Here is a 25758-nt window from a genome sequence, read left to right on the forward strand (position 1 = left end):
TGAGAATATTGTTAGTTGTGTAGGTCATGGTTGTACGAGGACTGGGATACTGCCAGGGCGCCCACACCTAGACAGGAGGACGATTAGGGTCATCAACCAAAGCCTTTGACTCAAAAGCCTAACCGCAAGGCAGCGGTGTTTGGCGGGAAATGCAAATGCATTACCATTTCTACGGAACAAGTCGCCACAGTTGTAATGATTTTCCTTGGGTCTCCATAAAGGGCTGTGTAGAGCTACCGTACCTTTTGATATACCATAGTGGGCGGAGCAGGAAGCCAAGGGACCGATTCAGAGTTGCACTACCGTCCTTCAAGATATAACAAATACGTTTCTCAACGTGTTTTGACCTGTTCAAAATCGACTATTTTAGACTCCCTCGTCCATTAGCAACGACGGAATCTGATGGCTCCTTCGTAGAAATTTTTAGAGCCTTGAAGAGTCCGTGGTCTGGTCTCATAATCATAACAATCATAACAATCACAATAATCTGCGCATAGTAATTACCGAGTTACAGCGTTAAGTTGCACTCAGCCGTCTGTGCACCTCTGCTCCTCATAAAAAAATTTCAACCGACAGCAAGCTGAGCTAACCCAAAAGCCTAGGAGAACGGACAATCTACTTGGAGCCCACATTATGACCGTCAGGGTAAGCAGTCGGTCGGGTTTATGTTTTTAAGGCAACTTATTTAAGGTACCGGAGTCACATCATTTTGAACGTCAAAATGTACTTCAATCCGTCCTACTTTGTGGATAGCAGACGTGGACGGTGCGTGTTTAACCATCGGCGCTACCGGCGCATTGTACAAGCCTAGTGGTACGGAGGTACGGAAGATGGCCTTCGGAAAAGTTATCACTCTCTCGACAACTCGGTTGGTCGCACTCTATAGGTTACACTTGTTAGGTCGTGTACTTCGTATCTTAGAGAGCCATTTGTCTCGCCGAACTTTCTTCGTCCTGTCCTGTATCGGACGGCTGTGACCCATGGATGAACAGTCCACGACTTTCCAATAACGAGCAAAAGTTCTTACCAGCCAGCTCATTCGCTCTGGTGACTGCCGTCTCTCCGTACGAGTACTCTGGGACGAGACAGACCAGTGCTTAGTGACCTTGGCAGTAATTGTTGTCGCGCAACGAATGGCGATCTTGCAACAAGGCTGCTGTTATCACTACTCAGCCCACTGCCTTTCTTATCGAACCAGCAGAACAGTTTAACTCCAATGAACTGATTGACTCATCGCTTTCAACACGTGACTGCTATTGCTTTATTCACTCTATCCTAGATGAACGAAACTGTAGTATCTGGGGCCACTATGCTTCACTGAATGGTTTATAGCCGAAAAACTGAACTGACCAACTTGGTTGATATGAATCCCTAGCAAACGACAATGCATGATATGAAAATGTGACCTGGACAAAAAGAGTGAAAAGCATGACATGCCTATCAAATTGTTTTAAAAAGCATGCCAGGCATGAAACACTGGTTTTCAACACCACTGCCTACGGTGTTCCCCCGTAACTGGCTGGAGAGATGTGTGTCTTGCGACTAAGTGCCGTTCTTGTATACACAGTTTGAAATGTGTGGCTAAATGTTGTGACAACTCACACTTTACTAATCGCGTCCACATTTCATGATAAAAATTGAAATGAATCGACTCATTATTTGGCGAAACAGGCTTGAGCCTACTAGGACTTTTGTTTGAAAGGTCTCATTTTGAATAGATTTTTCTTGTATACCCAAGGTCTGAAGACGGTAATCAATTCTCTCCCGGCCACTAATGATGCCAGGACCATCATGAACGACTGTTTAGTTCCTTTGATGCACATGGCGGTATCGCACACGGATGACAACGTGCGAATCGAAGCGTGCGAAGTTCTCGGGGAATTAATTAACCAGTAAGTCCACACACTTTCTACATTTTCTGTTATACATTTGGCCATGACATTTTTTGATATCAGCCAGCACACCTAATTCCATTAACTTAGTCTTTTATGCACCAGCTCGTTTTAATTCCGTATTCGGTGTTTTGGTAGTGATGTATGACTGCTGTGCGATGGTCCTGGTGAGGTCCTGGTCAACAGTCTGACGATCATAACTCAAAAGATTTGGAAAGAAAACAAAAAACTAGTAGAATGGAGTTCCTTAACCGTCATTCCGGTCTTGAAAAAGGGCACAAGAACGTCATACGAAAGCCACCGTGGTATCAGCCTGGTATCCGTCGCATCTAAGGTGCTGTCTGTTATTGTTTGTACAGATTGCTCAGTTACCGGGAGAGATGGATTTTTGGGAATCAAGCTGCTTTTTGTCCCGGCCGAGGATGCGTTTACCGTATCTCTACCTTGATACAAGTTCCTGAACAGCGTCACTCTTCCGAACGTTCCACCTTGGTGATTTTCCTCAATCGTCCGAGATTTCGGAGGCGTCTGGCGATCAAGCGCGTCGCTTTCAAATTTATATCGCTTATAAGGGCACTGTACATGAACTCTTGTGGATGGGTACGCGTATACGGCAGGCTTGAGTTCACCGTGTCCAGTCGTGTAAGACACGACTGACCTCTGGGCTTTTTTTCGCAAAATCCGTTATTGATGTGCCGCTTGAAATTTCCCTACCTGCCTCTGAAACCCCAGAGGTCGCAGTGCTTTCGGGACGTTCCCTCACAGACATTGAGTATGCAGACGATATTGCTCTCCTTGACTTAGATTCTTTAAACATGCAAATCCATTTTGAGATGACCTAAATAACTCTGCCGCACTGTTATAAGACTGGCCGAGATCAAGTTCGAACTGCGTGCTGGCAGACGAGTGTGATAACGGTATTTTCTCAGCTTAGTTCTCGGTCTGAACCTTCCAAGCTAGCGTTCCCGTCAAAGCAACCATTAAAGGCTCACAGCATGTATGAACGCTCAAAACCAGGTCAAAAACACATGCACAACGCCCCATATATAAGGTGTGTGCGCCGACAATATTCTGGAAATTCTGACGCCTGGATGAGCCACTGCTAACCGGCAATCGGTGGGTACTGGATCATGATTGGCTGTTGAGCCAAGACTTTTGGCCAATCGGAGCTCGCCTTGATACTGAACGGGCCAGCAGCCAGATCTTTTGGTGAATCGCATGCGGGACAGGCTTTTTGGCCGTAGCAACGCCCAGCTGTGAGCGGTAGGATAGTACCGGTGCAGAATTTTGTCTAACAGAACGAATTGACGTGGAAGTTAAATTTGTTTGCCTGATCAATTGTCGAAGTTCCAGTGGACTGGCTGGATATGAGATTACTTCTCGAATCGGAAGTACCGGGACAGCTTTTCCCAGCCTTGGATACCCGTGGCACCGACGTGATATCAGTTTGTCTGTCAATGGAAGAGTTTGCACTGCGGCAGTGGATCAGAAACATGGCTTACAGCTTTTCCCTTGGATACCCGTGGCACCGACGTGATATCAGTTTGTCTGTCAATGGAAGAGTTTGCACTGCGGCAGTGGATCAGAAACAAACATTCTCATTGTCAGCTGTAAGAACCGCGTACTTGTCCCAAGTGGTCGCAGCTACCACAGTTTCCTTCACCGATGATTCGGGGAGGTGGGGTAGACAGATTCGCATTGGAGGCGGGAGCTGATAAATTAGTGCATAAATACAGCACTGTCAGTGGACTGTTAAGTGGGGGGAATAGGGAAAGGAACTATGCAGTGAGGGCAATGGCTTGGATGCATAAGCGCCGCTGAGGGCGCGACTGGGCCATGTATCACAATGTCTCTAATCATTCATCATTGTCAGCTGTAATAACCGCGTACTCGTCGTACTGTGGTTGTAGCTGCCGCAGTTTCGTTCACCGATGGTTTGGTATGGTTTGATATGGCCTGTCTCGGGGTTCCCATTCAGGAAGACAGCAATGACCAGCGCAGCTGAGTTTGCTGGTAATGGCTTTTACACTTCGCTGCCAAGTCATTGTTTGACTGCCTCTGGCTCTCTTTCACCCTTCACGTGGTCGTGCGAAAAGAGCCGTTTGAGGAATTCGGTCGACTGGTATACGCAGCACGTGGGCAAGCCAGCGCAACCGATGCAATGTGATCAGTTCATCTATCGAGGGTGAATTATTTCTCCCGAATACCATTCGACGAACTTCAGCATTGCTGATCCGGTGTTCCCACAAGATTCTGTCAATGCATCGAAGATATCGGTGGTCAAACACTGAAAGTCTTTTGACGATCTCGGCGCGCAGTGGTCAGGTTTCTGATCCGTATAGTAATATGGGGCGCACTGAAGCATTGTAAACTCGATCCTTGACAGAGAAGCTGATGTCACGCATATGCCACAGGTGACGCAGGCTCACTAAAGCTGCTCTGGCCTTCCCAATCCGGATGGAAATTTCATCTTTCGCGAGACCACCGGGACTGATACAGCTGCCCAGGTAAACAATTTTGACTACTACTTCGATCGGTTCATCCGCAAGCATGAGGCTAGGGTTCGAGCTCACCCAGTCTTGCAGTAGCACTTTACACTTTGCAGGTGTGAAGCGCATGCCGAACCGTGAGGCAGAATTATTTAAATTAGTTAATATTGTTTGCATTACCACAGGGTCAGATCCCAGAGGAGTTATGTCGTCTACGTACTCGATATCTGTGAGCGGACGTCCCGGGAACACTTCGACCTCACAGGCATTAGAGGCTGGTAGTGAGTCCTCCATGATCGCATCAATGACGAAGTTGAAGAAGAAAGGTGAAAGAGGACAGTCCTGTTGGATACCACTTGATGTGGTGAACTCAGGCGAGAGCTTCCCGTAGACCTTTACATGGCCGCGGGAGTTGGCCTACGGTGCCCTAAGAAGGGTCAAGAATTTATGGGGGACACCTTTGCTCCACAGAGACTGCAATAGTGCCTGACGGTCCACAGAGTCAAAGCTTTGAAATCGAGAAACACAACCATTGTTGGTTGGTGGAAGCAGTGTTGCTGTTCCATAATTTGTCGGAGGGGAAAGATATGATGGATGCACCCTCTTGAGGGACGGAACCCAGCTTGGTTTTCACGGATCTGTCTCTCCCTGTGTTCAGTCAACCTTCGAAGGATAAGACCAGAGAGCACCTTTGAAACGTGGCTTTTATGAGTAGAGGACATACGAATGTTTTCACTGTTTGACCATCGGTTTCTCAAAAGCATTGGTCGGGTCTGGTTGGAACGTCCAATGAGTAAGGCTGAAGTGATGAAAATAATAATTATTCAGCTGTAACGTTCTTTCGGTGCGTAGCTGCGATGTCACCCGATGGAAGCACAAGGGCTGGGTTGCTGCCGAGTTTTTTTAAGGCTAGATAGAGCAAGTCGAGATGCAGTGGTCAAGTTCGAACCACGGACCTCCGGTCAGTAAATTCGCGCTCTAACCACTGAGACATCTCGCCTCTAACGCTGAAGTACGCCAGATGGCTTTAGAAACAATGTACTCTCCTATGCTACTCACACTTCGTAGTTCCCGGTGATAAGACATGTTCTTCGGATGCTGGAAAGCCGTCTGCCTCGCAGGGTTCTTTTCACTTAGCTCCTTGCTAAGTGGAAGCGGTCGAGAAGTGAACACTGTATGACCTGGTAACGGATTATGAAAGTAAACTTATTCGGGTCGACAACTGTCGCCATCCTGAATAGCCTATCAGTACTCAGTTCACCAATGGTTAATGACACGCAGAAATCACGCAGTTAGTGGCGCTTGCCTTCAGCTAGCTACCCAGTTGCCGAACTGACTAAACATGCCATCGCCTACAATGCTTGATTTGTGTCCCACTTTCTCCCGCTTTGCGGTGACTGGATCTGTGGCAGCTGGAAGCAATGTACTCATGATGTACGGTTTATAGCTGATACATAGAGTGGTTGATCGACCCCGTCCTCTCCCTTAGGCACATGATCTGGCTAATTTAGACCAATCATCAGTAGTATGTATAACCAGGTTAATAGTTGGTTGCGACAGAAATTACAATTAAAGTCATACTTCCATCTGCACAAATTGATCGGTGAACGCGTGATCTGTAGAGTAAGAGCCGCGTATCCAATCCATCTCCGCTCACCTGACTAGTCTCAGCAAGAGCGTATGACTGAGCTTTTTGGAATCCGACCTCGCCTATGCCATACAACTTCTCTGGGTAGTACCGTTCCCCGTCAACTACTATCTGGTTTGTGATCCGTATGACAGGAAAAATCGAATATTACTTCCCCCTCGGTTGTCCCTTTGGATTTTACGGTGCTCCTTTACCGCATAATGCTCCTAGATGCAAAACCTTTGCTAATGGAATAAAACCTTTTACGCCAAAATGTTACATTTTGTTGCATATATGCTCAAACCAAAAACCATTCTTATCTCTGTTCATATTTTCTCAGATCACCAAATTTAATTGCCTCCTGTAGTAGTCATACCTCTGGCGGAAAAATTCTGGTGAAATACTTTCCTTGCATCGCTGGGACCCCGGTATGCTTAGATGGGACTTAAAAGTTTAGACTGGTATTCTGAACTCAATTGTCTGTCTGTTTTAGTCCATCAGGGACACGTCATAGCTTTCAAAAATTCAATTCCATCGGGCGAATACTAAGTACCGATTTTACTGTGCGTGATCTCTAATCGTTTCCGCTATTTCTTCCTTCCGCTTCAACTCACTGTCAATGTCGAAGATAGAAAGCATCACCTACCGATTCTCACTCTTTTAATCTCACTGCTTCTTCCATATCTAGCCTTGGAAACCGGTTGACCGCACATAACAGAGATTTGCTAGACTGCATGCTTTGCAATCTGAGCAGCCAGCAAAACACACTAAGAAAACGTGCCACACAGGCTTTGGGTGGTTTGGCGTGGATTGTATCCCCAGATCTACTTGCGTCTCTCTTTGTGTACTTACTATCTCGCCTACGGAACGCCAGTCTCTTCGTCTGTTCGTCTGGCAAGGAGTTTTCAGATGAGCAGGTTACCGCAATGGTTGCCGATCACCCGCTACTTCAACGTCCCTTACTGATTGACCAGCTCAAGCAATCAGCCTCTAGTGAACTGGTGAAGACCATGTTGCAGTGCCTCAATCTGATTTCGTAAGTTACTTCTTAAAATATATCCGAAAGTTTGAGCGCACCAGTATTTGTCAGTTCTGTTGAACTCTGAAATATTTTCCAACATGAACGTTTGACGTGAACTGTGGAATGCAACTCGTGTGCTGACTTGTACAAACCATTCATTTTATCATCGGACTCGGCTTTCTCGAACGAATCGATATCGGTGAGCTAGCACCACCACGGACAAATGACTACATGAGTACATACACTCTTACATGCTAGGGCTTCTTCATGTTCAGTCTACAAGTCCGTCTCCCAACTCATCATGCTTACTTTTCTAGCTACTGTGCGTCTTTTGCTTTGTTGTCTTTTAGACGACAGTTACTTCGCACACCTCAGCAGATACAACCGGTAACACAACTGTTGGCATGGATATTGCAACAACCAGGATCGGCCGGTGCAGCGGACATGGACGACGTTCATGAGCTGGCTATCCAAAGCCTAGAAACTGTGGTTCGTTGTTGTCCTCGTGTCATTTTGCTTAACTTACCTGAGGTGAGTTCCGCAAATGAGTTAGAAAGACTTTCAGTTAATTGCGTTGAACGTTCATCAAATCGTGGTTGATCTTAACTGTTTGTGGGTGGCGTTTTGTACTCGTGCGATGTGGCTAAATTTACTCAGACGTACGGTCGTGAAGCATCATTGTTAAACACTGATGTCATGCTATCGATGTATGAATGCGTGACTCAGACGCTCCTCTTTCGTATGTATCTATTTTTCAACAAGTATACTCATCCAATGTAGTGATCGCTCAAGGTAGATCACTCTTGTGGGGTGTGAACAACAACGTTCCGCGCCATCCCTAACCTCATAGTAGATTCTTTCCAAGATGAAACTGTCTTCATGAGAGGTCAGACGCTTTCTCTCTTTGGGTGGTCACTTTATGTAGCCAAATTTACATAACCAGAATATGTTATTTATCGACAATCTGCCGGTCAGTAAAACAGATAGTTGGCGCAATGGCTTTCGGAATATCATTCAGCTGGCAGACAAAATGACCTTCCTGGAGCTCGAGGGTTAAACCCCCTACGTTGTTGCCTAACCTTCGACAGTACTAACCGAAATTCCAGAAGTGCCTGTAACTATAAATCTACCAGTTAGATGAGCTGTCGTTTGAGGTCCTCACCTCTAGTCTTTTTTGCCCATGATCCAACCGTACTTGTTGGTGAAGTACCTATAACTGGTGCCAGTTGCTTAGTAAGGTATTTACCCTTAACAGGTGATACTCTTCAGATTCACTCCTCATTACTTGCTGCAGGGTTTTCTAGAAATCCCATCCAGATTGTCTACCGAATCTGTTCTTTACTAATCAGAAAAATTGCCCAAGTTTTTAAAATGTGGCAGCTTCCTATTCTTTGACTAACGCGTACGCCCCGAAAAATTGAGTTCCATGCACCCCCTATCAACAACTACCCCTTCCCCCAATCATTTAACCCTCAGTCAGTTTTTGTGTTGTACATTCGTTTGTAGCACACCACAAACGAGTGATCCGTTTGAGTCACGATTGAAATTCACGTTCGTGTACATCAGGGTGAAAGTGAGGGATTCATTTCATGTCAGTTACGGTTTGAATATCCTCCCGAATGTATTACCCGAGCTACGTCGTCATAACTTTTTCCACCAGCAGAAGTGGCGTGTTGAAACCCTACACAGCTCAAGTATCCAGCTAATCGTTACTGTGCTTTGTGACCCTACTTCTCTCACGGTCGAGATATACAGTCGTTGTGAATAAACACGAAGTTGCACTCAGTTGCCACATGACACTGTGCCGGAGCTTTGTACGCCCCATTTGAACTTACGCGTTATGGTGTTAATTTGGAAGTAGGCTCATTCTTCAACGAGGCTGTGTCACAGCACTTGTACTTGTTCCCAATCCCGAATACATGCATTAAAGAGGCAAAGAGACGGGACCAATCTTCATCCTCCAGCCGTACTGCAAGCTAAACCACGCAGTTAGATGCCTCCTCCACTTTTAGCATGTTTCTAATTTGTTTTCTGGATTTCCATGAAATGAACTTTAGGTACACACTTGTAAATACTTTATGGCGATCGAGTGATTTTACTTTTTCCGATGGTTCAACGGTTAGGGCGCAAATTTACTGCCCGGAAGGTCCACGTTTCGAACTCGACTTCTGCATCTCGACTATCCCTGTCTAGGCTTGGACAACCTAAAAAGCATTCCACTCTTCATGCTTCCTTCGGTCAACATGACAGCTAGGCACCGAAAGGGTGTTATACCTGAGCGAATGCCATTTTCGGTAATAATAAAAAAAAACATCTCACGCTGGGAGTTTTCTACACATGGGGAGATTTCTCATGGTAGAAAAGTCGGTTCGCATGTCGTGGGTCGCTTACTGTGGAGACTGCTTCATTTGTTGCTTAAGGTGTAGACAGTGACGGCTGCTCAAAGAGCTTTGAGGGCTCTTGTTAGCACTGTCAAGCTACTCGCTTTACGCCAATTTCGATTCGTTTTTTGGGACTTTCAATAATTCATATGCTTTGCTATCACCTCTTGGTTGCTATCCTGGTTCATGTTTCCTGTGTTTTAGCTCATAGCCTTGCTTTGTGACCGTCTGCAATACGACCCGAATTATGAATACAACGTTGGTGAGGACGAGTGAGTCACGTTGTTTGTACAATCTTGACTCAGCTGTTAATCCAGCGTGAAATGTACAGAGAGCAATGAGCATCTTATGGGATCTCACGGGTCTCAAATATCATATCGTAGTAATCCGTTTGGATTTTCTACGAACCCTTTCAACAGGGTCATTTGATTGCTGCGTTCAGAGACTATCTTCAACCTGCCTAGTCAGGAATGGGCAATGTATTTTTGATGAGAGTCTAATGCAGATCAAAGTTCATTTTTTACTAGGTGGTCCTTTTAGTTAAGCTGATACGGCTTCAGTAAACCGACCAACCGGTGCCTCACGTCTCGGGCTTGTGATTCAGATACTACGGCCACGTTCATAATCACGCGCCTATCCAAATTTTCTGGCTTTTCTGACCAAGGAACATCACCTTTCACAGCTCTCTTTTCACAGTCCCCTGGAAAATGTCTTATGCTATTTTCCCAGTTAGTTTGATGAATTTAGGAGTGACAACAGTTTACGAATCCTCGAATACGACAAAGCAAAGGGCATGAGATTATTTGTAAATGTTCAACTCATGGTTATTCGTGGGCTCGAATATTTCTGGGTTGCCCCGATCTAGACAGAAGGACTCAAAAGCCTAACCTCAAGGCAGCGCTTGTTGGTGCAAAACTGTCAGAGCAGACCAAATTTTCCAGTAGCGATTCGTCACACATTTCAATCCCCAACCTGCAGGACCAGCAGATTGTGTTAGTCAGAACTTTACCCTCTGACCAATTAGAGATGAAGAACTTTATATTGGCTGTACTGTACTGAAGCATCGTGGGGTCCAAGTGGAGAGGTAGTATGGAACAACCTCGGTGGTAGCTTAACTGATAGTACATTCGTCCAGCAAGTCGGCGGTAACCGGCTTGGCCACACCTTCAGCATCCAATTTTCTGTTTGCATTGTATTTACTTTAGCTCCAGTTCAAAAATCACTTCTGATCCTTTTTGCGCAACATGCTGGCGTCGTCTTCAGGAAATGGGGAATTTCCTTCCAGGGTCTGTTGATAAGTTCCTTTGTTTAGACGCTTTTTTTAACATGTTTGTACCCGTAACCCTTTTGACCGACCCCGAGTTGATTCAACCATTTCGTCGGCTCAAGGACCAAATGTTGACTTCCTTCACGAGATGGCCCATTGGTTAGGGCGCCAAATTACTGACCGGAAAGTCCGTGGTTCTAACCCGACCTCTGCCTCTCGACTTTCCCTGTCTAGACTTGGGCAACCTACCAGTATCCCAGCCCTCTTGCTTCCTTTGGCATGGCAGCTAGGCGCCGAAAGGATGTTACAGCTGAACGACTATCTATCTACGCATTTGTTTTCTTCACCATTTCCCTTTAACTCATCTCCATTTCATTTCAGCATGACCGTGGATAATAGTGATTCAGAGGGAGAGGATGAGGAAGCGGACTACTCGGATGACGAAGATTACTCTTGGAAAGTCCGTCGAGCAGCAGCCCGAGCTTTGGAGGCTGTGGTGCTTACCTATCCTGAGAAAACCGCTGACTTCTACCAGAGTATTGCGCCATTGCTTATCAAACGGTTCAACGGTAGGCTCGGATTTCTTGTGTATTCGTGGAAATATTTTCTTCATATTCACTTACGTATAGGCGTGCATGGTGAACTCTACTGAAGCCTTCCTACAGAATATGCTGTATACATTATTTTTCAACTCCCTCGCCCATAGAATGTTCCAAAAAGTTGGCATCCACTTTGTTGCTCCTGAGACTGAAAACTACCTTCTAACTTTCAAATGCGTGCACACTCAGCGCAGGTGTTACTAGACAAGCTTGCTATCAGCACACCATCCTTCTACATGTCATTTGTGCCTAGGCATGCTCCGGAATGTGCAATCTGTGAACGTACCTCTTGTAGTTCAAGGAGAAGCATTGAAGGTTGTGGGGTGGTACACCTCTGTCAGCGGTTGCTCGTGCTTTCTCTGATGTGTCTCAGAAAGCCGAGTTGTACGACCTGCATACTTTGTATCGAACGGTATCTCGCTGCGTCTCGAGGGACGCGTGTACCTGGCTACAGTGGCGGCTGTACTGTATATCTGCAAGATATGGCCCCTTCTGGTAGACGGTCGTTGGCCGTGCGGGTTTCCCAACCGCTGATACTTCAAACCGTTGCTGGTGTTGGTCGGTGTCAGTAATCTCATACCTACGCGAATGGGAAGGACGCGTTCGATTGCACAACAGTTAATTCAGTAATCTCATTTAGAGCCGTCGAAACTCGAGATGGACACCGTATGAATTGAAGAAGGGTGGTTGAACAATTTGCCAAACTTGGCCAAGGTTGTCAAGGCTCGACCACAGTTACCCTGGACCTCCAGTCAAATTTCGAGCCTATCTGACGGGTCCCAATAACGACGGAAGAGCTATTATGGTTGAGGTTTTCCAGGTCTAACCACGCATCTGTCTAAGGTGCCCGGTAAATTTCCAAGCCCGTAGCTTGATAACTATCGGGTCTCCTGCTAGGACCGATGACTTATTAGTGGAAACTTTCTGAGTGTTCATCAGTAGTTCGGTGATTATATGAATTAGTCGAGGAGCTCACGGTATTTTGTTTGAAATATTCACTAAATTACTCCATCTTTTGTGGTAAAAAGACCATCCTGCTAACTAAACATTATCGTTTCGGCAATCTCAGCTCAGCGTAATATTTGTATTCGTCTCCCGGGGTGGGATAGCCGAATGCTGCATGTTTAGGTCGGCACAGGGTGTCGACCTGTATATACAATGAATGTGGTTGTTTCGGACTCACGCTTGGGCAACGTGTGCCAATTCACAGTGATGGTCTTGGTGACAGACCAGCGGCTTGACCACGGGGCACCCCTTGGCAAGACCTTGGGGGGTCAGCCGTAAGAGTTTGTGCTTGATCCGGTGACGCGGAGCAAGCGTAGTTGGTCGGTGACAAGGATGAGCCGACGCCGGCACACACCCTGTGTGTCGACTACCCGGTCGTTTGCCAAATACACCAAACGATCCTGTTCCCCGCGCAGTGTATGGTTGTTGGTTTATCTGTGTCCGTGGTATTGTGCTCTGCTGCAAGAGCACTGTTCAGCACGCTTCCTTCGCCATATGACATTCTGTCCACGGCCTGGAGCTGGAGCTCTAGTGGAGCGGCTGACATTCTGAGGTGCAACAGACTTTTCCCAGTCTGCTAATGCTAATGCTGACGTTGACGTTTTTGTGGTTCAGCATGCTTTGCGATCAGGTGTCGCGATTGTCCAGTGGTTGTTTGTGCCTTGTGTGGCTACACTGGCGTTCCGCACCCATGCTAGCGGGTTTACCCGGGTTGATATCCTCTGTCAGTCGTTATCGTTTCAGCAATCTCAGTTCAGCGTAATATTTGTATTCGTCTCTCCCGGGGTGGGATAGCCCAATGTTGCATGTTTTTGCTGCTATTTATTAGTTGTTCAGTCGGCACGATTGTCTGGAAAATTCTAGTTAGTGGCCAGCTATCAATTTTCCCCAAAAGTCATTTTCAATAGGTGGCTAGTCTACATTCGTTTACAAATCGATTCGCTTACGTTGTAGGTGGCAACCATCTTGCCTTCTATGGAACTGTTTGACATCGTTTCGAACTCTGCTGTATATAGCAGCAAACGGTTATCAACAGTATCGTGGCAATTTACAAGGCCGTCGCTTGAATTTCATGTTTCCAATTAGCTACAACCCTATCGGTTTTCGTTTTATTAACGAAGTCGCTTTGGCAACATGAAGCTTTAGGGCACCTCCGCTCGTGGCCTCTTAGTCCGGCGAATCAGTTGTGTAACCCTAGGTTGATACCTTTGTCAGTATTCGTTTTAGTTTTGTCTCATTCCCTTCTATCATTCCGGCACTTTTTCAGATCATGAGGAGCCTGTCCGGTTGAACATTTTCTCCTGTTTTGCCACCCTCCTTCGTCAGACACGCATCACACCATCCGCAAGTAGTGTTTCTTTCCACAGTCAACCTAAAGTAACCGAGTCCTACTATCATCAACACATGAATTATTCTCACTTACACACGCGGACAACATCTCCGGACTGTTCCATCTCTCAAGCATGTCTGCATGAACTTGCAGCCCAACTCAAGGACCCAGAGAGGTGGGTGTGCTCTCTTCGTGTAATCCGTTATGCCTAGCCAATCAATGTTACACCCATTTGTCACCGGAACTTACAACTAAAATTCCTGTTCCTGAGAGAAGTATATCCACTCTGTCCTTCTGCGCATCTCTTGCAATGACCACTAATACCAAAAGGTCACCGGTGATTTTTTTCTTATTCAGCATTCAGTTTTATGTTCGATAGTTCAGTATCGGATTATGCTACGTCAGCTTTTCAAGTGGATACTCATTATTAGAACATACTTAACGAGAGAATTGTTCAAGACATTGCCCATTGAGTTTTATCTGGGCTGAAGCATTTCCACTCAACCACTGGTTTTATTGATCGATTCACTTCTCATACCTTCCGATTAGTCTGATCTATTCTTTTGTTCTCTTTCTGTTCACATAGTGCACAATCCCGTCTACTTGCGTTACTGCCTACAATCTGTCAAGCTGTTCAACGACAAGCATCTGTTACTTCGAGACGAGCGGCATCTAGTCGTGTGAGTATTCTTCGAACTGCTTTTGCCGTGATAGATGCAACTCCGTGGCTTGTCCCCTATTATCCCTTCCCCCTACTGAATATCACCCGTAACTCGCTTTATTGTGTTCTACGTTACACCAAACTTGCTACTGAACTATTTGCTATAGTGGTTTGCTGGTCACTGTACTCAACTGCTCTACAGGCCTTTCAAGAAAGTATAACAAGAACGTGCACGGGTGAGGACTCGGTGTAAAATTCCCTGTGTTTCGTGAGAAGGTAGTCAAGAGTAAGGCACCTCGGTACCAAAATAAACACTGAACGTACTGTCACATTAGGACACGACATCAAGGGAATGGACTCGCCATCTTCCTTAGGTTGCACCAAAAAGATACCACGACCGAACGACCCTTGTCTGCATCTACCATATAGTGCTGGAAATTCTTCCTGTGGCACGGCACCACCAGGCTCACTCAAGCACTGGATATCAGGCCGAACGGTGGCAATCCTTCAATCTCGGAGAAATACCCAGCCTACCTCGAACATAACGTGATGCGATGAACTATCAAACGTCAAGTGAAGGTGAGCGTGCAGTCCGACTGTGAAGTGTGGCGGACTGGCCCTAGGAAATCAACGGCGAGCCAAACGATAAGTGAAAAACATGGCTCATCAATTCATTCGCTAAAACGTCGACTTGAAAGATGGACCGAACGCTTCGAAGAATAGTTCAGCTGGCCTCTTGCAACACAGCCTGTAGAGATAGTGCATACAGGCGAATGAAATGTAAAGGACGAAATATCCGTGTTAAAACGTGAGAAGGCACCAGGACCGGACGATCTGTATCCAGTCCTGTTCAAAGAAGGCGGAGAGCTCCTAGCCATTCATTTGACAAAGCTTATTGGTGTTATACGAAACAAAGAGAAGGTGCCTGTAGAATGGAGCATGTCGACAGTTATTCCTATCTCCAAAATGGGTGCGCGTACGCTGTATGAAAACCGCCGTGGCATCAGCCTATTAGCTGTGGCATCGAAGGTGCTCCCTGGTCTCATCCTTCAAAGGTTGACTGAACACAGGGAGAGACAGATCCGTGAAAACCAAGCTGGGTTCCGTCCCTCAAGAGGGTGCATCCATCATATCTTTCCCCTCCGACAAATTATGGAACAGCAACACTGCTTCCACCAACCAACAATGGTTGTGTTTCTCGATTTCAAAGCTTTGACTCTGTGGACCGTCAGGCACTATTGCAGTCTCTGTGGAGCAAAGGTGTCCCCCATAAATTCTTGACCCTTCTTAGGGCGCCGTAGGCCAACTCCCGCGGCCATGTAAAGGTCTACGGGAAGCTCTCGCCTGAGTTCACCACATCAAGTGGTATCCAACAGGACTGTCCTCTTTCACCTTTCTTCTTCAACTTCGTCATTGATGCGATCATGGAGGACTCACTACCAGCCTCTAAATACAGCTTTGAGGGTAAACAAATCTGTCTACTACCTAAATCGGCTCATCCGTAAGCACAAGGTCCGGGTTCCAGTTTACGCAGGTTAGCAGCAGCACTCTATACTGTGCAAGTGTGAAGCGGACGCCAAGCGGTGAGAATCATGTAGCTTATTTAATATCGTCTGCATGACGATTACGTCATGTCCACGAAGAGCTATGTCTTCTGCCTACTCAAAGTCTGCAAACGCCCTGAGAGCATTTTGACCCCACAGAGACATCAACGACGAAGTTGGAGACAAAAGTTGAAAGAGCAAAACTTGCCTGACACCACCTGATTTAGTGGACTTGGACAAGAACCTAGCGCATTTCCTCGCGCGTCTATTGGAGTTAATGCACAGCGTTTTAAGGACAATCAAGTGAAAGGCAGCTTTCAAGCCAACAAACGAAAACGACAGTCACGGGATGGAGTACCCCTGTTCCAAGATCTGTTGGAAGAGTGAATCCGCGAGCGACGACTCCTTCAAGAGGACGAAACCCAGCATGATTTTCAAGAATCTGCTCCTCAATTTTTTAGACAGCTTCGATGCCACAGATGCCAGGATATTGTCATGGTGGGCATAACACAGCGACGCGCATCATTTCTATGGATAAGAATGGACGTTTTATCAGGTGAGTAGACAGAAGTCATCATCATCGACTGCAGGACATCAGTGTTCAAAAGCGACGCCTCACTGCCGTAATTCTCAAGTTCAGGAAGGAGATCTAGCACTTATTCTGACGGGCCACATCAATGGTTAGAGACATTGTCAAACATGGCTCAGTCGCGCCCTCAATGACGCTCATGCATCCAAGCTATTGCCTTCAGTGCATATCTCCCTTCTAATCCTCCACTTAAAAGTCCACCTAGTGTGCTGTATTTACGCACCAATTTATCAAATCCCGCCTCCAATGCGCAGCTACCTACCCCACCTCCCCGAATCATCGGTGAAGGAAACTGTGGTAGCTGCGACCACTTGGGACAAGTACGCGGTTCTTGCAGCTGCTAATAATGTTGATGGTGGACACAAAAACCCAAGGAAATATAAGAGGTCCAGAAAGCGAAAGATTAGTCCAGTTAATCCCTTCGGTCGGTCAGCGGACACTGCGTGTGAGCTAAACCATCAAGGATCGGGAGGTAATGACCATCTTGAATGAAGAACGCCCCGGCCGTTGGAATGAATACTTCGGACAACAATTGGCTTGGCCACCAGCTGACACCCGTCTGACGTAGAACTCTTGACGGTGAACGTGGAACCGTATACGGCCTGGTAGGTTTATGACTATATATCTCGCAAGCGCCAGCGAGCCTCCGGTCCGGATGACCTCCCATCCGCATGGTTCAAAGATGGGGGTAAGTCCTCAGTCAGCGCTTGTCTCATGAGAGAAAAGGAGAAAAGGAGTCCGTCCCGGATGACTGAAGACAGTCGGCGATAGTGCCCATTTCCAAAAGGGAGGATGGTAGTGATTGTGGTAACCACAGAGGGTCAGGTTGAATCCGATGACTGTCGGCGTCACTGGTGCTTACGGTGGCTTCTGAAACATTGATTCGAGAGCTGCAAGCGGGGTTCCGGCCTGGTAGGGGTTGCGTTGACCAAATCCTCACACTTTGTCAGGTGCTAGAACAAGGCAATACGTATAAGCGACCCACAGTTGTAATGATCCTGAATTTCCAAGGCGCATTCGACTTGTTTGACCGGTCTGTTCTTCTTGACATGGTTGCCCACCAAGAAATGTCCCGGAAATTTGTGAACATAATTATATCTTTTTATTCCCAGACTTCTGGACGTGTGAGAGTATACGGCGAGCTCTCCAAAGGCTTCTGTACACAAAGCAGGGATGCCCGGTCTTTCCATTCCTATCTAACTTAGTGATCGACGAAATCATGGGACGAACGCTGGAAGGCCTCCAGAACTCTGGTGATCAAATGGCCTGTGACGAAACCTTGTTGATCTGGAATATACAGACGACACTTTTCTCATTTCGAGGAGAAAGAGAAGGCGCAAGTATTCTTGGATGAACTGACCAAAGTCATCCCGTCCTTTGGCATGCACTTTGCACCCACAAAGTGTAAGGTCTTGCTCGTGGACATGTAGTCACTGAACGCGCCACTTACAATCCAGGGAGAGGTACTGGAGGTTGTGGATCGTTTTACGTATCTTGGAAGTTGTGTTAGTCCTGATTGTAGCGTGACAGATGAGATAGGTGCACGAATCTGCAGGGCTCGGGTCGCGTTTTCAATTTGTGATAGCAATGTCGTCAAAGTGATGCGTCCCTGAATCTCGAGGGACTTGTGTATCAAGCTGCAGTATGGGCTGTTTTGTTGTATGGCTGTGATCCTCACTGCACCTGGTTGGAGACGCTGAAAGATGTGGCTGCCAACTGATGTCAGTGGCGATCTTTTTGTCAGCTTCTATCCAGATTGCCTGACTAAATGTCTGGGGGTGTAGTCACCTCGGGATGTTTGTAGTAAGCTAGCACTAAGTCCCTTCCCCATCAACCTTTATTCTTTTCTTCACAATAAGGCTTTGAAATAAATCATGGTTGTACAGCAGCGAAGCATCGGTGTTGAATACTGATGGCATGCTGTCAGTGGTGATGATGATATGATGAATCTACCGTTTACCGAAGACTGCGTGTGGCTAAGCTAATGCATTACTTCATTTCTTCTGGCGGCTTTACTACACGTCGTCCGGTTTATACGTAGCTACCATTTAGCGTCAACTAAAATGTAAGTCAGGGTTTCACCTTCTTATTGGTAATCTGCTCTTAGGGCTTCAAAAGTTTGAGAAATCGCAAGTGAACACCGGGCTCTGGGTGTACCATTGCACAGCACAACACTGCCTATGGCACCAGCCTGTCCTTCTGTCAGGTCATCATCATTATCAGTATATCAGAGGTAAACGCTGGTGCTTTACTGCCCTGCAACCATGCATTTTAATTTGAATAAAGGAAAACAAATATGGGTGGGACCTGGAGAGGGACCTAGGTGTAGCGTAACATTTATTTAAGTGGCCTAAACTCCCGACGCACATTTAGACAGTCTGAATAGAAACGGATAACATGAACGCTACTGACTTCGGTTAGCTGTCGTATCTTACAGTGTTCTCAGGCAAGCCACGTTATATCCTTCCTGGTAGGCGAACAGCATCCCGACTCTTCGAAATATCACCACCTTCTACCATGTAGTATTCTATCCACCTCTGAGTTTCCGCCACTTCGGATTAGTCATGGAGAACGGCGCTCGTCTTGGCAGCCGGTAATTCGACATGCATAATACACGGCCCGGTCACCTTAGCTTTCAGCGCCTAATGTGTTCTTTGAGTGCACCAAAGACTCCTTTCCTGGTCACCCCACTGCAGTGGACTACGAACCGTATTGCGCTACACACACCTGAAGGTCTTTTCAATAAGCGAAGCGCTATTGATAAAATCAAACCAACCCAGACTATGTGCATGAAAACAGTGGAATCAAACGGCTTGGCTACCGTGCACTGATCAGGTGATTGGCAGAAATCGACCTGTTGAACATTGTTTCTACTTCGACTGACATGCGACTGAAGAGAGTGAAAGAAAACATTAACATATTACAGCATATGTGTTTTGTAAACTCCACAGTGACGGGGACAGGGGACACTGTTTACTTTTTCTTAAAGGAGGATTCCAAGACTCATGTTCCAGGAGGAATGCGTGTCCGAAGTTTCTCTTTTGCACCGTTCTACAAACAGGACTCCCTGAAATATTTAGGGTTGTGAGTTTTGCTTCCCATTAAAAGTCGACGTCATCATCATCGGTAGCATGACGTTAGTAGCCAAAACGGATGCTTCGCCGCCGTAAAGAATAAGAGTGGATGGGTAAGAAGCCTGGCAATGGCCTATCACAATCATTTCAAGGGCCTTACGCCTCCAGACACTGATTCAGGCAACCTGGGTAGAAACGGATATCGATTAGTATCCATGCCTTGCAGCGTTTTCAACCATACAATAGAGCATCGCGCGGACCCTATCCTCGAAGGCGACTCATACTGACATTATTCATACTTTTGGTGATATCTTTCCTACCCTTATTCCAGGTCAGAGAACGACCACCACTCTGCTTGCGCCGGTCGATGTCAAATTTATCGTCTAAAAACACTTTAGTAGTTTGTTTGCTCCACATTAAATTCCACGTTAGTTCATAGCTTCTCAATGGCGAATCTGTGTGCATCTTGCAGCAACGGATAAGAGTGTGATTACAATCTACAATGATTCTTTCAGAACGAGCCGCAATCAGCAGCTCGCCGGCGCTGCCTATAGGTATTGGCGATGTGGAGTGTGTCACAAGGGCACAGTGTGGCCAGGTGGCCTCAGTTGTTTCGGAAGTTAGTATTGCACAGAAACAGTCTGTGGTCAGCACATAACTGCAGCAGACTTCGTCATTTTTTGTGCATCTTGATTCCAGTCGTAGACAACCGCCCAATAGTCTCAGCCGCGCTAAATATACCTATATATGCATTCGTACCCGCTTAAACCACAACACTATCTAAGTGCCGCAGCAAGGCTTTGAAAGCGTCAGAAAACGTAGCTTTGGGTGTATCAGAGCTACAATCTTGGTACAATGAATAGGCAGCTATTATCGATGCTTTTACAGGATTCTTTCACGAGCTTTGTGAAACGAACCGCCCATATGAACAGGCGACCATTCCAGTACATTCCTTTCGACCCGATTGCCTAAAAGGTACCAATTCCAGTTGAACCAGCCTTGACGGTACCTGAACCACAAAAAGTACACAACCAAAAGCCTAAGGAGACCTATGGGGTGGTCAGCTCAGCAATTGCACTTGGGTCATGAATGCTTTCAAATGTCACTAGGAAGTGAACCCAGTGTAAAAGGAAGAGTTGTTCTTTGTCCAGCTGGTTTCAGAGTGTGAACGTTAAAGACTGCCAGATGAACTGAGCGATGGGATTCGAATGATGATTTTGGAGTATCGAGTTAGACGTGGCTACTGCAGCTAACGACACTGGATGGCGAATAGTTATGTCGGTCCCTAAGAACGGACCCATGGAAGTGGCGCAAGTAAGACGACCTGCGACGATCAATGTGGTGTGAGGTTATTTCAACTGTCTGATTCAGTTAGGTACGCTCGGCTGTGTTCATTCTATTCTGTGTTTCTCAGCTGGAGGATTCCCATCCTAAGGAGAAAGAGAATTAGCGATGTTTTCGGACGCTAATCCGTCTTCCATTCTGTTACGGTAAACACATTTGCAGACTAAGTTAATGCTCATAGGAAACCTAGCTTGACATCACTTGAATCTCTCTTTTCCCATACCGTTCTTCGTCACGTTTTCAACCAATGTTTAACAATGAACTGGCGAAATTGGTGCTACAGTATGTAAACCGATTACATTCACAATTCTGCGATAACTTCTCTTGTCGTTCAGGGCGCGCCTGGAATTCAACACGTCGCGTTCATGCTTAATCGTGACTTGGCACTCGCTCTTCCAGGTCATTTGGGTGAGCATCTGAACAACATCTTCACTCTGATACATACTTACTCTCAGTAAGTTGTTTTCGCTTTGTTTTATGCACTAGTTCACGTGATTTTTTATGAGGAAGCTACTCACACATCCTGCAGCTGACTGACAGAGTTCATAGATAGACCATCTTTTGAGCAAAGCCATCATCATGACCATTGGTTGTGGAAGTTGATTTCGTCGTCACATTATTGGTACTTTACCCACTATCCTGTTATTTCGTTAATCTATCAGACTATTATGTCCGTCGTCGTGAGAAAGTGACCATCTAGAGCCACAAATGAAAACTTAACTCCTTACCTTATTCAGATTAGTTGCTCCGTGGGTCTATGATAAACTGTTCAACCAGAGATGTTTCCATGTGATACTACATAGGTACCTTTGGACAGATCGTGATAGCAGTGCAACTAAGCTATTACTTTCAGTATACAACCGATCATTCCCTACTCGCTGTACATCGGCGAGCAAGGGGCCAAACTAAGGCAGGGATGCGGCTTTGGTTTATTGTAGTGGTTATAATTGCGTCTCGAAAGATTAGCTGGATTGGTGTATTCCCGGAGGTCCACAATCTTTCTGGCACTGCTTCCTTAAGGAGAAATCTGGTGGAATGTAACTTTTTTGCCTTCCTTCTTCGAGAAGACCAGTTCCCTAAAACAACAGAAAGCACTTTTTACTTCTCCAGATGAATGGTTTATGCGCCAAAGAGAAGTACGGAAATGGATGTGTCCCTGAATCTCAAGGGACGTGTGTACCAAACTATAGTGCGGGCTGTTTTTTGTATGGCTGTGAGACTTGGCCTGTTCGAGCAGCGGACCTGAGACGTCTTCAAGTGTTCGACAATTGTTGTCTCGGACGTGTGGGTTGGTGTCAGCGAATCCGTAACGAGGCAATTAGGAAGCGAGTTTTCGGTTGTGTAACGGGTACTTCCATTGAAGAATGTGTCCAGCACCAGAAGCTGCATTGGTTGGGACATGTGCTTCGTATGCCTAACCATCGTTTGCCGGAGAAAGTGCTGTTTCCCATGCCTAACTCAGAGTGGCTTAAGCAGAGAAGTGGCTAACCTTTGACTTGGCAGAGGGGTATGAAAGAAATCAAGAAAAGTTTGGGTGCTGTCGGTGCTACTCGTCTTACGGGATAGGGACCGCGTGATCCTCACCGCACCTGGTTGGAGACACTGAAAGATGTGGCTGCCAGCTGATGTCAGTGGCGATCTTTTTGTCAGTTTCTGTCCAGATTGCCTGAGTAAATGTCTGGAGGTGCAGTCACCTCGGGATGTTTGTTGTAAGCTAGCACTAAGTCCCTTCCCCATCAACCTTTATTCTTTTCTTCACAATAAGGCTTTGAAATAAATCATGGTTGTACAGCAGCGAAGCATCGGTGTTGAATACTGATGGCATGCTGTCAGTGGTGATGATGATAGGACGGATCTACGGTTAACCGAAGAAGCTTGCGTGTGGCTAAGCTAATGCATTACTTCATTTCCACTGGTGGCGGTGTTGAACAATGATGTCGTGCTGTCGATGATGACGTGTCCCATGCGATTGAACCAAAAGTTACCTGGCACTATCATATTGAGTGGTTACTGTCATGCGCACTGCCTCCGGCTATCCTGTCACGTGAACAGCCTCGTTTACCGAGCTGCATTCGATGCAGTCGATAATTTAGCGTGAGATGTACATACAAACTCTTTGAAGCTTGTCAAAACAACAATGTGGAACGATGGATGGAGCAGCTCGATAACTGTTGACTCATCAATTTTAACTGGAATAGAATTCCCTTGTTTTGTCTTCCTCATATGAGTTTTCGACACAAAACATTCTGGTTACTATTGACCAATGGGATGGGGCTGCTGATTATCTAGTCCACTAACTCCAAACGGAGCGATTCCACTGCATGTTTAATGCAGCTGTACACGACCGCTTTTCATTACTCTAGTGTAAAAAATCGCTGGGTCCCCCACGAGGAATCATTTCCACCATAAGACCGGTGAAACATATCCGATTGTTCACGGCTGGTTTCGCCCTCAGGTAGACGCAGCCTTCAAGTTTATGTCAACCTTTTGTCGAAATCTGACGAGATGGCTCGGTGGTTAGAGTGCGAATTTACTGACCGGAGGGTCCATGATTCAAACTCGACCTCTGCCTATGGACTTCCTCTGACTAGGCTTGGGCAAGTGGCAGTATCCTAGCCCTCGTGCTTTCTTCTGGTGGCATGGCAGTCAGGCACCGAAAGGGGGCTACAGCTGAACGATTTATTATTTCTGAACGAAATCGGGCTGCCCTAGTAGCTAAGACGTGAACTTTTTGACCGAGTGCTCTGGTTCGAACTCACCCTCTGCATCTCGACTGCTCTTGTCAATGCTTGGGCAACCTGACAGTATCCCGTTGTTCCGTCGGGTAGCCTGGTGGCTATGCACTGAAAGGGTGTCAGTTATCACCATTATCATCATCATCATCATCATCATCATCAGCAGCAGCAGCTGTAATCACCACGTACTTGTCGTACAGTGGTTGTAGCTGCCACACTGATAAATTAGTGCGTAAACGGGAGGTGAGGTAGTTAGCTGCGCATTGGAGGCGGGAGCTGATAAATTAGTGCGTAAATACAGCACTGTAGATAGGCTGTTGAGTGGGGGGAATTGGTAAGGAGTTATGCACTGATTTGTTACTGAGCGCATTTGCTGAATTTCGGCCGCTCCCAAAGATGCTCTCTCTAGGTAGGCACCTCAGTTTTTTTTCACAAGACCCTGTTCATTTAGGCTTTAGTCTGACGTTTATATAAAACTGGCTATTTCGCGCAAACCAATCATTGTACGATGTATTCTTCATTCTCTGGCAGAGATCCTACCACCAACAATACAGTAAAAATAGATATGGTCAACCTTGTCGTTCTACTATTGGGCACCCATAATCCGGTATGCTTCACGTCCAACCTAAACCTTCTGGTCCAAGTGAGCGATATTCCTTTGCTTTTTACACTCTTCCTGGCTTACGCAATTAATCGCCACTCATTCTCGATACCACCTTTTGTTTACCGGTTACCTCTGGTTTCTTCCTTTTAGCTTGCTCTTTGGGCAATGCACGATCCATTCTATCGTGTTGCCCTGGAGGGATTGGAGTTAACCCAGATACTATCATGCTACTTACGACAGCTAGGTATGTATGTTTTTCGTTTTCTCCCTATGATGTTCACGGGCGCGTATCTCGCTCTGTTTTTCCTTGATATAAGGTTGACGAACAGTCTTCAACAGGCCGCTACCGGTTGGAGGCCCATCCGGTAGTTGTAACCTTCGAGTTTCCATCGGTCATGGTTTGACTCGAACACCAAATTGTACGGAAGCGGTTTTTTCACTTTCACGAAGCATTATTTATCTGACTTATTACTAACCTAGTTTAGGGCGAGTTCCCTGCTTTCTGTGCTGCCTGCGGTTTGGCCCAAATTTGCCACCAATGATCACGACGTCTTGCTGTTTATGTAGGTAGGACTGCAGCCACATGAGCGAGCCTACATGGGAGAACCAAACGAATGTTCTCGGTTTCAGGCTGGTCGCCTGATCCGGACGGTAGCTACACGGCAACAGCATCCACAGATGGATCTGAACACCAAACAAATACTGGTTCTGGGGGTTCTGCCATCAGAGCGTCCCATGACATGGTTCACGTCAACAGTTGAGGAATGTCGGAGCCCGTCAGGCGTATTGGCATACCTCTTAATCGGATGGTTCGGAAAGATCCGTAGATCCGGCTTCTATTCGGAATATGGCATCCAATGGACGGCAAGTGCACATTACATTCGTGTCGATGCCGACTGTTACGTGGATGGGAATTCCAATCATGTTTAAATCGCTTTACTGATTGTTTGACTAGTCTTAATAAATGGCTTATCCTACAGACAGTCTCTTCATTGCATTAGCCTTGGCACCCGACTAACCTAGCGAAATAGTTGTTACAGTGGGTAAATATATCCCGAGAGGTGGTGGTGTCCCAATCGTGGTTCCGATCTTTTATTGATGGGAGCTAGTCGCAACTTGCTGCTCGCAAACTTATGCTAATCACACCTTCAATATGCAAGGTCGTTGCTCTGTTTAGAACACCAGCAGGGTAATCCACCGCGCTTTATGTTAACATACAGAAGTTTATGGATGTTTTTCACCACCCTTCAAACGTGGAAATTTTCTCGCTATCATCACGGACATCAACAGTAATCGTTTGTCATCAGAAGCTCTTCTAATGACTGACGCATTTAGTGGGCAAGGTGTGCCACCCAGATGACAGTGAACGTTCCTTAATTCCTGTTCATGATCCATGCAGTTCGACCTGGCACTGATAGGTTACAGTCGCCGGTCCGACCATTCAACAGTTTTGGATATTCTTGTTCATGATTCGGAACTGTGATTCTAGTCATCAGTTATGGTAGGTTTCCTCTAGCTATTATCGGATTGCCAAGTTACCCTGCCCAATCAAGCCGTTCCTACTGTATCAAGCTAATCAGCTAGGGTTATCGTTAG

General features: G+C 46.3%; 1 protein-coding gene across 1 annotated transcript in view; it reads left to right on the forward strand.

Annotated features, from left to right (window-relative positions):
• Positions 1-25758, forward strand: part of T265_11016 (hypothetical protein) — a gene marked incomplete at both ends in the record, with an annotated part of 65935 nt that overhangs the window by 10249 nt on the left and 29928 nt on the right. The window contains 10 exons of the mRNA XM_009177553.1: positions 1739-1892; positions 6697-7044; positions 7380-7560; positions 9615-9682; positions 11059-11246; positions 13549-13786; positions 14198-14291; positions 21159-21277; positions 24090-24201; positions 24313-24406. Coding sequence (XP_009175817.1) covers positions 1739-1892; positions 6697-7044; positions 7380-7560; positions 9615-9682; positions 11059-11246; positions 13549-13786; positions 14198-14291; positions 21159-21277; positions 24090-24201; positions 24313-24406 — 1596 coding nt within the window. The remainder of the gene's footprint in view (positions 1-1738; positions 1893-6696; positions 7045-7379; positions 7561-9614; positions 9683-11058; positions 11247-13548; positions 13787-14197; positions 14292-21158; positions 21278-24089; positions 24202-24312; positions 24407-25758) is intronic.

This window comes from Opisthorchis viverrini (assembly GCF_000715545.1).
Source record: "Opisthorchis viverrini unplaced genomic scaffold scaffold232, whole genome shotgun sequence".
In the NCBI taxonomy this organism is placed as follows: Eukaryota; Metazoa; Platyhelminthes; class Trematoda; order Opisthorchiida; family Opisthorchiidae; genus Opisthorchis; species Opisthorchis viverrini.